At 34.1% G+C, this 14,048-nt stretch overlaps 1 protein-coding gene across 5 annotated transcripts in view; it reads right to left on the minus strand.

Moving 5' to 3' along the window:
* satb1b (SATB homeobox 1b) overlaps positions 1–14,048 on the minus strand; it is a 57,193-nt gene that overhangs the window by 14,058 nt on the left and 29,087 nt on the right. For all 5 annotated transcript variants that reach the window (XM_059568523.1, XM_059568521.1, XM_059568522.1 and 2 more), the window contains 3 exons: positions 9,674–9,886; positions 5,464–5,535; positions 4,337–4,492 (listed from right to left, as the gene is read on the minus strand). In XM_059568523.1, coding sequence (XP_059424506.1) covers positions 4,337–4,492; positions 5,464–5,535; positions 9,674–9,886 — 441 coding nt within the window. The remainder of the gene's footprint in view (positions 1–4,336; positions 4,493–5,463; positions 5,536–9,673; positions 9,887–14,048) is intronic.

Consider the following 14,048-nt stretch of genomic DNA (forward strand, 5'->3'; position numbering starts at 1 on the left):
GGCGCTCAGTGACAGATGGCACAGCCTCCTCTACCCCCCTTCATACACACACCGGCCTATCGCCTGCCCCCCTGTACTGCAGCAGATCACTGACATTCTGTCTCATTAGAGCCCTGCTAATTACCACAGCCTCTTCCAGGAGCGAGAGAGAGACATACAGACACACAGAGAGAGAGAGAGAGACAGGTCACTCTGAGGGAACGGCCCTGGGTTCTAAAGGGCTTGTCTTCTGACAACAGGGGCCGTGATTGTATTCACCATCAGAGGGTGTCAGCACAACTCCCATAATGCCCCTCTTCTCTCTATTCTCCCAGCCCCAGCAGAGCTCTGTGAATGCCAGTTTGGCGCTGTCATGTCTGTATTAGTGGTGTTTGCTCAGTCATACGTCACTTTCACAATTGCTCATATTCAAAACAAGGGAATTTAACAAACCTCTAAATCTACTCAACATGAAATCAAAACTGAACCTTTTTATGTAATATTACATGTTCCTGTATTATTGTGAGTGATTCATCAGTGAATGTTATTCCAAAATATTTGTATGCATTTGATAATTTTTAATCTTTAGATTAAACTGTACAACTATAAACATTCTCTATTTCATCCTTTATTTCTTTTTTTACTGTTCCCTCCATATCCCTGGTTCTATTCTGAAATGTCCATCATTAAATTTATTATTAAAATTCTTAATTTATTTACTAACAATTATATACAAAGATTTTTTAACTATTAGAATTGAAAATGATCTATTTAACATTTCACTTGATAAACATTAATATTCCAAAGTTTGGAGTCAGTAAGATATTTTTTAAATCAGAATTATTAGTTTTATTCAGCAGTGACACAATAATTTAAATCAAAAGTGACAGTAAAGCTATTTATTATGTTACCAAATATTTCCAATATTTCTATCCATCAATAAATCCTGAAAAAAAAATATCAATGGTTTCAACAAAAATATTAAGCTGATTTCAACATTTGGTAATAATAATTAGGAAGAAATGTTTCTCGAGCAGCAAATCAGCATATTAGAAAGATCTCCGAAGGATCATGTGACACTGAAGACTGGAGTAATGATGCTGAAAATTGAGTAAATAAACTATATTTTAAAACATATTCTAATAGAAAGCAGCTATTTTAAACTGAAATATTATTTCACAATATTAGTGTATTTTTTAGGTAAAGGAATGCAATCTTATCTTCACTCCTTAATAAATCACTAGATTATGTAAGAAAATCAGTTGTGAATAGCACTTCACGTTGACCTTAAACTTAAATTCATAAATTGTACCATATGAATGATACTTCGAAATAAAACCTACAATTGTACAGACAAAAATATCCTGCACTGAAGGAGGGAAGGAAGGCAATTCACCACTAAGAACCTCAACAGCTTGCGTTTCACCTCCAAAATGTCACGATTTCACGAACTCTGCTCTGGACGACAATGAGAGTGTACAAATAAACATTTTATATGTTTCTTTTTCAGTTTACAAGCTGCAGAAACGGTGGTTTTTCTGTGGTGCAGGAGGAGAAATTAATTGAAATGCTACTCGGAATATGAAAGTGCCACCAAATAGATAAAGCCTGGCACTCACGTCCTGTATGGATGTGTGCCCAGAGAGGGGGACGGCATGGCTCCGATCCAGTGCCCATCCCCCAATCATCAGCACACACACACTCATTTACACCAAAGCCGTACACACAGCCACATGAGTAAGCAGGTACACACGCTCACACACACATGCAATGGTTCTCTTTAACCCCCTCAAACTTTGAGGGGGTTAAAGCCCAGGGGGCGAGCGCTGCGCCTCCCATCTCCATGGCTCTTGTTGAGGACAGAGCTGGGCCGAGCCTGGAGCCCTGTGGCTGCGGAAGCCAAACCCGTGGCCTGTGCCAGATCTCTAGCTTGTGCTGCAGCCAGTGCTTCTGCAGTCTACCTCGGCTACTGACGAGGATTCCTGCACTGATGGACGCGCCAATTAATCCGACACGCCACGGAAGATAACCATACGGCAAACGCCTCCCACCACACGCCGTCTAGGACCCCGAGGTCCTTCAGTCAGGCAGGGGGCAAGAGGGACAGACACAAACACAGCTTGTGGGTACATTTTGCAAAAAGAGTCCATTTGCAAACATTATATTATATTATATTATATTATATTATATTATATTATATTATATTATATTATATTATATTATATTATATTATATTATATTATATTATATTATATTATATTATATTATATTATTGTCTTTTAACATGTATACCAAATGCAATTATCATTCAAATGAAATTATGATTTTTTTCCCCTAAATTCTTTGGTTTCGGTTTCGATTTTTGATCTGATTTAATATGTATTTATTATTTAAAACTGTTATAATTAAATGAGTGCATACAACTTTAACAATTTAACTGATATTTTAAATGTCATCAAAGTGACATTATGAAAAGTTTTTCACCCAAATTCAATTGTATTTTTTCCCAAATTCTGTTTTCAGTTTTATTATTTTTTTTCTGTATACTGTTATATGATTTAATACAAATTCAAATAAAACTGATAAACGGTGATAATCACATGAATTTATAAACCTTACAAATCAAATAACATTTTCTATGATTATGTGATATTCTTTAATAACTATATTATTGCTGTTGTTAATTTTAGAAGTAAATTCTACTGTACAATACATTTCTGTCAAATTAAGCCAAACTTTTATTTTGGCATGTTGTACTGAAACTTTGAATTTTAGTTAACAGGAACTTACTGTAAAGTGTTACACAGTTTGTAATCCTACTTAAGTTCAGATATCATAAATTGTACTTCGATCAGAATGCATTTCCAAATTTTTTTCTTTGCCATTTTATATTCTTAAAAGACAAGTGTTAGGAACCTCATTCATATATTGCTTTTGCCTGTTATAAACTACATATAAAAATAGTATTATTATTATCATTTAAAAAAATATTTATTTATTTTTTATACTCTATCGTTCAAAAGTCAGTAAAAAAAGTTTTACAAGAAATTAATTAAACAATGATGCATTAAACTGATGACATTAAAAACATTTATAATGCTACAAAAAGGTATTATTTCAAATAAATGGCATTCTTTACAATTTTCTATTCATCAAGGAATTACAAGATTGTGTTATGATGTCCACAAAAATTTGAAACGGTTTTCAACAGAAATGTTGCTTGTAGAATGACTAAATGTGTATATTCAGAAAAGAATGATCACTATTCTTCATTATGAGCACCCAAAATGTGACCAAACTGAACGATCACCGTGAAAACGTACAGTAATCACCAGTTGACTTCCCTCTACGATTCTTCAATCGTCATGCCTCAACTGGAAAAGAGTTTCCCCACCACTAATTACGACACCGCAGCGGCCGTTTCGTGACTACGATCTCTGCGCCGGTCCCAGCATCACCAGGCGCTCGGCACCGGCCGGACATTCAGCCGGAGGGCCCCGTGGGCCTCGCGGAGGGGGCTGGAAACGGGAAGGAGGGGGTACCAGCTGCCCGGGGAGCACACATTACGAGATGGAGCTGGAGATAAGTGCTCTCCCAGGCCCCTTTTTCAGCTGCGTAATTAGCACAGTTCTTATCTGCTGCTCAATTCACATTCACACCAGCTATGAATGGAGCACACAGGCTCAGACAGAGAGGGGCTCTTTAACCGTCATTTTATACGAGAATCTTACGTGAATAAATGCCCCGGTTTGTCTTTCCTCTCCTCCACCCTTCTCGGCTTTGAACTCCCTTCTACAAAAACAGTGGTTTGTGCATCAAACTGTAATTTGGTGAAACAAAAGTATCTGGCACCGTAATCAGTGCAATCAGCAAAAACCTACTGATATTTCTAGATAATTTAGGGCTTTTATTCGCGTCCCCCCCCCCCATCAGATGTAATTGTGAAAATCTTTAAGTGTGCACATAGATATGTGAAACCTTTAATAATGGGGCTCGCCTTGCGTTTCTTTAATTAGTTTTAATAGGCTAAAACAGACGGTAATGTCTCTCACAGAGGCCTGTATTCAGCAGAAGGCTGTTCGCTATGTGAGATAATGGTGTGGTCGTTGCACAGCTGAATTATATAAACACATTTGTTTTATGTTGCAATACTGTCTGCTGTTCGCAAACCCACAATAAAGTGGCGCAAGTCATTACGGCGCTGCGCTACCTATGAAGCTTAACAGAGCTCTCCTTTCACACTTTTATCTCAGCTTTCTGAAGACTGTACACAGAAATGTTTGACAATGTTTTGTCAACCGGATGAACGCTTTGAGTGTGACAGGCTAGTGAAAGTCGAAGTCAGAGTGGGCCGTACCTGGCTCTTTGAGGCGGCGACCTTGGCAAACATGGCCTGGGACACTTTGGCCCTCTTCATCTCCTGCTGGATCTCGTCGTAGATGGAGGAGTTGATGTTTAACACACAGTTCTCTGATTTCCCGTTCCACTCTGAGGACAGAGGGCTAGGCTTCACCTGAGTAAAGAGAAAGAAAAAAGTTAGGCAGATGGATATACTTTTACATTTTTACTGCAGCAGTCAAACAAAATGGTAAAATAAACAAATAAATAAATAAATATATATTTTTTTAATATTGATATTATTATTTCATATACTACTGTTCAGAAGCTTTAAAGCAGTAAGATAGATTTATTAATGAATGAATGATTGAATGAAAGAAATGAATACGTTTTTTTCAGCAAGGATGCATTAAAATGATCAAAAGTGAAAGTAAAGATCTTTATTTAGTCACAAAGATTTCCGTTTCAAATAAACGCTTCAATGACTCATCAAAGAATCCCCCCAAAATATTTATTGCAGTTCCCATAAAAATATGAAACAACTGTTTTCAACATTGATAAAAATATTCAGAAATGTTTCTTGAGCAGCAAATCAGCATTTTAGAATGATTTCTGAAGATCATGTGACACTGAAAACTGAAGTCTTAGTGAGCAAAAGAGACTGCATTTAAAAACGTTTGAACAACACATACTGTATATGAGATGATAATAATAAAACAACTATAATTTTTTTATATTAAAAAATATATACATATTATATATAATTATATATTTTTATATATAATTATATATTATTATATATAATTATATATTTTTATATATAATTATATATTATATATATATAATTATATATATATATATATATATTATTATATATAATTATATATTTTTATATATAATTATATATTATATATATATAATTATATATATATATATATATATATATAATTATATAATTATATATATATATATATATATATAATACATATTAAGTTATACATATTATTATTACTATTATTATGCATTCTCTTTAATTGTATTATTATTTTAGATAATTAAAAAAAATACATATGTACATAGGTATATAATCAAGGACAAAATCATGCATCACTTTCTGCATAAACAATGTACCATATGTGCACTCACAGGAGAGATGCCCACTGGAATTCTGGGATTCCAGTCTTCTGGTCTCAAATTGTTACACTCCTCTCTTCTGGGCTGTGAACACACACAAATATGTAAAACAACTGGTTAAAATAACACTTTATTAAATCTGATCGGAATACTCACATAAACACATGATCGGATTTCTATTCTATTTCTGCATCAAAACGACTTGCAAACATGGCTATAATTTTTTTTTTATAACATGAAGGGGCTCCAAACTGCCACCGCAGGGCCGTTGAAGAGGCTGTCAGTGGCACCTACAGCAGTCATTTACATGTGAAGCATCAGTGTCTAGGCAGAGTTATTTTGTGACCGTATCTAATTATAAAGGGATGAGCGTGCTCAAACTTGCACACACTGTCTGACGATCCATTAACGTATGTGGGAAACATACCTTCGCATCTGTTTTTATGGGCGTCATAAAAGCCTTGCAGCGCTGCAAGACATGCCACCCTGCTGATTTACAGCAGAAAATATCCTGCAAACATCTCACTCATATCTGTCAGCATCAAGCTGCCATGCATCCAAAGACTTCCCTCTACCTGAAACTGCTTTATCGCATTTATTTTTATGCAAAAAGGCCAATGACGGACAAAGCATTATCTTCGTTACGCTAATCTAAACATGCATATAAAAAAGTATTTGTAACAATATTTATAATATATATATATATATATATATATATATATATAAATTATGCTTTTTGCTGCCCAAGTAGAATGTTCCAAAGCAGTAACTAATAATCCTCCATTTCGGTTAGGATGCTGCCTATGCATCAAGGAAGCACACTATGTTTTGGAACACAGCCATTATATGTGTCAAGCAGTGCATCGATATGCCCTTTTGATTAAAAATTTCACCAATTTATACAAATATCATCAGATAATGGAGACTTTTGCAAAGCTCTGTACGAGACTGACGAATTATGCGCAGTTGCTGAATAATCAGGTTACAGAACCATCTGATAATGGGATCTGAACAGGAAAGCAGCATCTGGTTTGCACACACACACACTAGCACATGATGCACGCAAGCGCACACACAACTGCGTGCACACTTGAGTGAACACTGATGACATTTCGGTCTTTACACATTCTGTGTGTGAGGGAGTTTTTCTCCTGTATAAAAGAGCCTCCTCAGTCCATCACACACAGGAAGGCTTTGTGTCCGATCCACTAAAACACACTCAACTACATTTGAAGGAGGCTCTGCATACCTTTACGGCCCTGCTTGAAGAGCTCGGAGTGAAAGAAACGCTTCCTGAGATCTTTCCTGCACTAAACGTTTCCTCCAAAGTACAGATGCATTGATGTACCGACACTCTTGCACTAGTAATCGACAATAATAATAATGGCGGTGCATGTAATATTTGAATAAAAGCACCTGCTAAATGCATAACATTTACAATGCATAAAAGTAATATTTCAAGCTACTACTAAAACTACTATTGATTACAAACCATTCACAGATTTTTATTGTCTTAAATGTAAATGCGCAAAAGAGGCATTATATAATAAAATATGCATTCATTGGCATAAGATTACATAACAGAAATATGAACATTAGATAAAGCCAGTTTCAAAATTGTTTGAATTTATGACATTAAAGGGGACATTAGAGTTAAAGATTTATGCAGATGGGATTTTGGATATTTAATTTTATCACTTCATAAGTAAAAAAAATATTGGCAACAGCCAAAAAATAATAATAATAATAATAATAATTTTCACCCTGTGTCTAAGCATACAGTTTTATATGTGTACATTTTATGCCTAGAAATATAAATAAGAATATAACTGTAAAGTGGAGATTTCTGGCTCATTTTGAGAAAACAGCCTTTAAAGACATGTACTGTCACAAAAATTTACAGCCACAAATTTTCAATTTAATAAATAAAAACATTTAAAATGTATATTTTGTATGTATTCTTTTAACAAACATAGACAAATAAACAAATCTCAAAATTGACTAGTGCCTGAAAACAGACATAAATTGGTCTTGCCAGTAGTGTTTACCTATGGATCAATGCATCTGTACCTGACTGCATGTAAGTCATGATTTGTAAACACACAGTCCAAGTTGTGATGTTGTAATTGTGTGCTTGTGGTTGTGTGTTTGTATGAATCATCATGTGTGAGCTCCTGACAAACACATTACTATAATGCACTCTCATTCAAAGCCACAGAACATCATTTCTGAATATAATGTAAAATAGAAAAAAAAATTATATTGGCCTTTACCAAACAGGTTTCCTCAGTCTTCCATTGTTAGTACAATCTTAAACTCTTTTCTTGTGAGTAAAGCTGCTGTGAGTAATTCTGATATTAGTCATTTTTCCTGCAGTTGGTGGGGGTCCTCAGGAATTTACAGATTTAATTCCAGTGTGTGCAAAGCAAACACTCTGACGATGACTGATGAAAAACATACCTTAGCTAATCACTCATTATGTTAGTGAGTGAGAGCATGCTAAATATTTGGGCTGAAACGGAGTCTGTGTGTTCAATTCCACCTACATTTACATAAGTAAGAATACAGAATCTATTTAAATTCAGCATGACCCCATTTACTTTGTTAATGCATGTTTTTGGTCTTACTGAGAATAAATTATCAAGTTATTCCCCCCCAAAAAATGCAATCAGTATCTTCACTTTGCCTTCCAGAAAAAAATAAACATCCTTAAATCAACACACATTTTCTTGAGATGAAAATTTGACAAATATAAACAAGACAGAAATAAGAGAGATCCTATTCAAGTCTGTCAGATTGATAAATAAAATAGGGTTGTGATGGAGAGGAAATGTTTCCACAGGTTAATCGACGTGTGACAACACAGGTAATACCAGTATCACCACGGGGGCGAGGGCGTTCCCTCTTTTCCTCGCTTTCGTTTGCTTTTAAATAGCTTGTAAAAGTGGCGTGCGCATTTTACTTTCACTTTCAAATAACGCCAATTAGCCGTAAAGCAATTGTTCATTTTTAGCTTGTTTGAATTCTCCCTCTTGCCCTCGCTTTCCTTCACTTTACAGTGTATAGCTTAAAAGTGCCGTGCACATTTTACTTTCACTGTAGAATTAGCAGCAGTTCAGCGTCAATTGCTTGAATGCAGCAACAAAATACAACGTCAAACTCACCTTAGCCTATTTATAAAACATAGAACTTTTATTAACAAAACAAATAAAAATACACCATGCTATAGGGCAGACTATGCCTAATATAAAATAACAAATAACTTACATAAAGTTTAAATAGGACAAAACTGGAAATAGGCTAAGTAAACATGTATAATATGTAACCAAATAAATAAGAACGTAGAATGTTTATTAGCAAAACGAGCAAGAAAGTTTGGAGGGACGGCATACACCTTGATGTCAAATTAAATAAATAAAAGACACAAAGTTAAAAAATCAGCTTAATTCAGGATATATTCTCTCTGTCTTTGATTAGTAAAATGTATCCCAATAAATGTATTTTATTTAAAGGATGTATTTTATATTTATTTTTAGTATATTTTACATTTTCATATTTTAAATTAGACTTTATTTTAATATTTTCTGTTTTAATTGGAGTTTAAATTGTAATATTTTTGTGTGTGTCAAAAATTGTTTTATAAAAAATAAGACAGAGAACCCATTTAGATTTATGCAAAAAAAAAAAAAATCTGGCAACAGAGAAAGAAAACTTTCTTTTCATAATTTATGTTTTTCAATAAATATATAATTTATAACTTTTTTAACTTATTTGTCATTTTTTATTAATTTTTAGTTTATAAGATATAACTAAGAGAGACAATTATTTAAGATTTAAGCATAAAACATGAATCTATGAAAAATAAATCTAACTCAAGATACAGTCTGTTTTCTTTTTCCATTTTTTATAAAATTATAAATAAACAAGACAGAGAACCTATTTATATCTGTTAGATTTAAGCATAAAACAAGAAGAAGAAAAAACATTTGCCAATGGAGTAAGATGAATGAACTTAATTCATAATATATTCTCTCTGTCTTTGATAAGTGACATTTATCCAAATAAACAGATCTAATTTTTAAATGGAAAGATTGGAAAGCAAGACAAAAAAAAAAACTATTTTTTTATCCTTGCATCAAGGCTACAGCACGCATTTTACTCTACAAAGTACAAAAAAGTTGATCTTTCAGCACCCACTCGGGTGTGATTGTGAGCGTGTTACCTGCACGGGGCGTGTGGGAGGGGTGCTGATGAGGGGCGCGGGGCCCATAGCAGAGGCCGCAGTCAAGCTGCGCTCCCTCTCATCCTGGTAGATGCGATCGCGCTCCGCTTCCGGTAACTGTAGGAAGTTCTGCATGGCACGCAGGTTGACCAGGAGCGACTGAGACGCTGTCTTGGGGTCTTCCTCTTTTCTGAGGATCTCAGACAGAAGTCCCTGTGAGAGACACAGAAATACATGCATCGTCCTCTTAGCAAAGAGCAATCAGTACAAGTGCAACAATTAAAACATTCTCTCCACTCCATCTGTGACCTGAATATCCCATAGGAATTAACTGGATATTTCTGTTAAAACTGCTTTCGGTAAAATATGCTCATGTAGTGCTAATAATGTAATGGATATTTTAAAATTACAAAGCCTTTCTTTTAAAAGAAGTTCAATTATAACACAGTGTTATTAAAACATTATTTGTGGTAAAATCAGAAACGCTTCTTAAAGTCACTGAAAAAAAGGCACATGGAAAACATATACATCATGTTTTCTAATACTTGATACCTTTTAATAATGCTTATTAATCATTTTTAATGCTTAATAGAAATGAATACTTATATTCAGCAAGGATGCATTAAACTGATCAAAAGAGTGAAAAAAGCCATTTACAATATTACAAAAAAAAATAACACAAAACTTACAAAAAAAAAAAAAAAAAATGAACAGCATAATAGTTTTCACCATTATTAATCAGAAATGTTTTCCTAAAGCAGCAAGTCAGTATATTTTTATGATTTCTGAAGATCATGTGACACTGAAGACTGAATGATGCTGAAAATTCAGCTTTACATCACAGAAATAAACTGCATTTTAAAATATATTCAAACAGAAAACACTTACTTTAAACTGCAATAATATTTCAAAATTTAAGTGTATTTTTGATAAAAACTAAATCTGAATTTCAAATCCACAAAGAGATATTACAGGCTAGGGCTGGGCGATATATATTCAGATATATACAGATATTTTTTAAACACGATATGGATTTTGACATCGTATATTGTTTATATTTAATTCTGATTCCGCCACTTTGCTTGTTTGCCTTCTTTGTGCTGTGCTCGCCCCGTCTCCTTGATTTTGTTCCCCTTCCCCTCGCGTGTTGTCTCATTAACATGGTAGCGTCCTCAACCAGCCCGGAGGCTACAGAAATAGTCTCAAAAATAAAGGGTAACTGGCTCCATTATGTGGAGATACCTCGGTTTTAAGGAGTCGGACGAACAGCATGCAGATGTCTACTGTAGGGCCCTATGATTTCCGCGATGCAGAAAACGCGGAGGGAATCGCGGAATCCAGTCATAAAAACGGAATTTACGGTTTAGCGCAGAATGTCACGGAATTTGTCAAATTTTGAATGAATTAATCCAAAGTAGGTCATTGCACTCACATCAAATCGCGATATGGACTAATATCTGTAAATATTAAGCCAGAAAAGTCTTTTTAAATATGAATCCTGCATGTTCTGCTGTCTGTGTTAATGAATGGCACAGAAGCGCGTCTTTGTTTATTACACACACGGAAGCGCGTGTGACGCTCTGGTGATTTCAGTGTCTTTCCTCTCACTAAATAAAGACGTGAACACATGAACAACATCTCCAGAACTGCACTGAGAGTCACTTCATGAGCATCTGACCGTTTGATTTGAGAACAACTAGGGTGATTTCACATCATAGACTGTAGTATCACATACACAGAACTGTAAAGGTAAACCCGTCAAAATAAAAGTATTTGCCAGAAATCTATTTCTATTGTTCAGCAGAATGTACATAGCCTATTACTACTACTACTATTAAAATGAAACGAACATAATTTAAGGAATAATCACACGACATTTCTTAGATGCTTTATTTTTAATAGTAAATCCCCTTTGTTTACCAAAAAATAAAGTTAGCTTAATTTTCAATTATTAAAAGATAAATTAAATGAATGTTTTATGCCTTCATTTCATAACCAGAAAAATGTAAATACACAGAATTTCAGAGGGGAAAAAAAACATTTCATAAGGCTATTTTAAGAAAACATTTTAACAAATTAAGTTGTTTTATGCATTTAAATAATTACACATGCTAAAAGTGCAAGAGGAAAAAATAAAACATTTGAAGAAAAAATAAAACATTTCATAGGGCCCTAAACATGTAATATTTGGCATATTTGTTTTTGCAGTAGTTTTGGGGGGTTATTTTTCCTGTAAAGATAGAGATATATATCATATATCGAGATATAGCTAAATATATCGAGATATATTTTTTGCTCCATTTCGCCCAGCCCTATTACAGACCCAAACCTTTGATCAGTAGTGTACATTAGAAAAAAGCTAGCCTGAAAATCTGGTAGATGGCAACAGTTGCTAAGCTAGAATGAGTCAGTTACACTTTCAGTCAAATACTATCAAACACCATCAATGGTTGATGCACTTTGCATAATAAAGTGTACGAATGGACCACCAAACACATAAACGTTTAGACGGCATGCCATCACAAGCAGCCATCATTCCACTTGTGGGGAAGTATGTACAATAAATATTTAAGAGTTCTGTGGAAACAAACAAATGCAGGTTGCAAATTCCCAGTGCAACTAAATGCCAATTTATGCAAACACGCATGTCATGACGCGGTCCCTGATTCCTATAGATTCCTATCACTCTAACACAACATCATAGTCACTTCCTGCCAAGCGGGGGTTTTCTGCAGAACGTCGCGAGACATTATGTTCCTGCTATCTCCAGCAACAGTCGCTCATGCGTCCGCGGCCGAGCCAGCCCCCACCCCCCGCCGCTGGCACACAGCCAGGTACGTCTTTCTTTGTCTCACCTGATGATGGCAGACAGTTGTCAAGGCGGGACTGTACTATTAACAACTAGTGAAAAATCCCCACAACTTTCCCAGTTTTTTCTAGGGTTTTTGGATAATCTCATGAATTGATACAGGGAAAGAGTATTGTGATATTTTACTTAATTTTTCTGTTTATTTTAAATTTTATTTCATTTATTTATTTATTTGTATTTTTTAACATTTTATGTAGATTTTTTTCTGATTTTTCTGTTTTAATATTAAATTTAATTCACTTTTTGTGTAATTTTTTATTTACTTTTTATTAGTTTTTCTTTCTTCATTTATTTTTAATGCTTGTATAGCATTTTTAAGTTTTAAGAGTTAGTCTTAGTTATTTTAGTATTTTAATTTAAATCAAATGAAAATGAAAAAATGCTGCCTCGGCAACTAGCTGAAATAAAAAAAGTAATGAACTCTTTCTAGGGTTTTGGTTTTAGGTAACAATAATAATAACCCTAGTTTGCACAATAAAATTTTGAGGAAAAAGTACAGTGACATACTCGATTAATTGACAAAAATCCAAACTCAAAGATTTTCTTTTGAAATAAATGAATAATTTTATTTAGCAATAAATTGACTTAAAGTGACATTAAACGCATTTACATCGTTAGAAAAAAAAGTTATATTTCAAATAAGCACTGCTTTTAACTTTCTATTCATGAAAGAATAAATGCATAAATAGAAAACAGTTATTTTAAATTGTAATTTCAACAGTATTTTTGCAAAAAAAAAAAAAAAAGCATGAATATTAGAGAGGTCTTTCCAATAATAATAATAAAAAAAAATCTGACCCTAATTGTATGAAATTTTTTTATAACTAAAAAGTAATTAACAAGAAAAGCATTGTAATATTAACCTATCATGAACCAGATATTGATTAATTATCTCTGACGATTTCCACTATCAGTAGTACACTCATATATACACTCATATATTCATCAGGCAATAATTCTGCGCTCATTTTGTCTAGCATCAGTTTTCAAATAATATATAGTGAATACTCAAATAGTTTCAAAAGCATATTTTGTCTTTTGAGTGAAGAAATGTGCACACCTCACTCAAATGTGCACAATTTGCGGTATCCTTCATGCACAATAACAGGACAAGCAGTGAGAAACAAGTTTTTGGTTGAAAAATGTAATCGTTTGAATGAGCAATAATAATAGTGATGTCTGCCTTAGCTCACACCGCTAATAAGTGTCCTGTCCCAGCTAAGCGCTGAAAACAGATTGCATGTAGTGATTAAAAAAGGTCAAAACCATGGGTGTACAAACTCAAAGACGGGAGTCAGTGATCAGTTACTCCAGCCAGGACATTTCTGATTGAAGAATGAGATGCAATATCTGTGATAAAAGTGCTCACTCATCTTTGTCCTGCCATTTACAGGATGATTGGGTTCTTTGTGTTGATCCCTAAATAAAAGCAGATAAAGCATCTAACTGTAAGTGTTCTGTTGTCACTATATTAGCGAGGCATGGTTGAATTTTAATGATGTACAG

The sequence above is a fragment of the Carassius carassius genome, chromosome 15, assembly GCF_963082965.1.
Source record: "Carassius carassius chromosome 15, fCarCar2.1, whole genome shotgun sequence".
NCBI classification, from domain to species: Eukaryota; Metazoa; Chordata; class Actinopteri; order Cypriniformes; family Cyprinidae; genus Carassius; species Carassius carassius.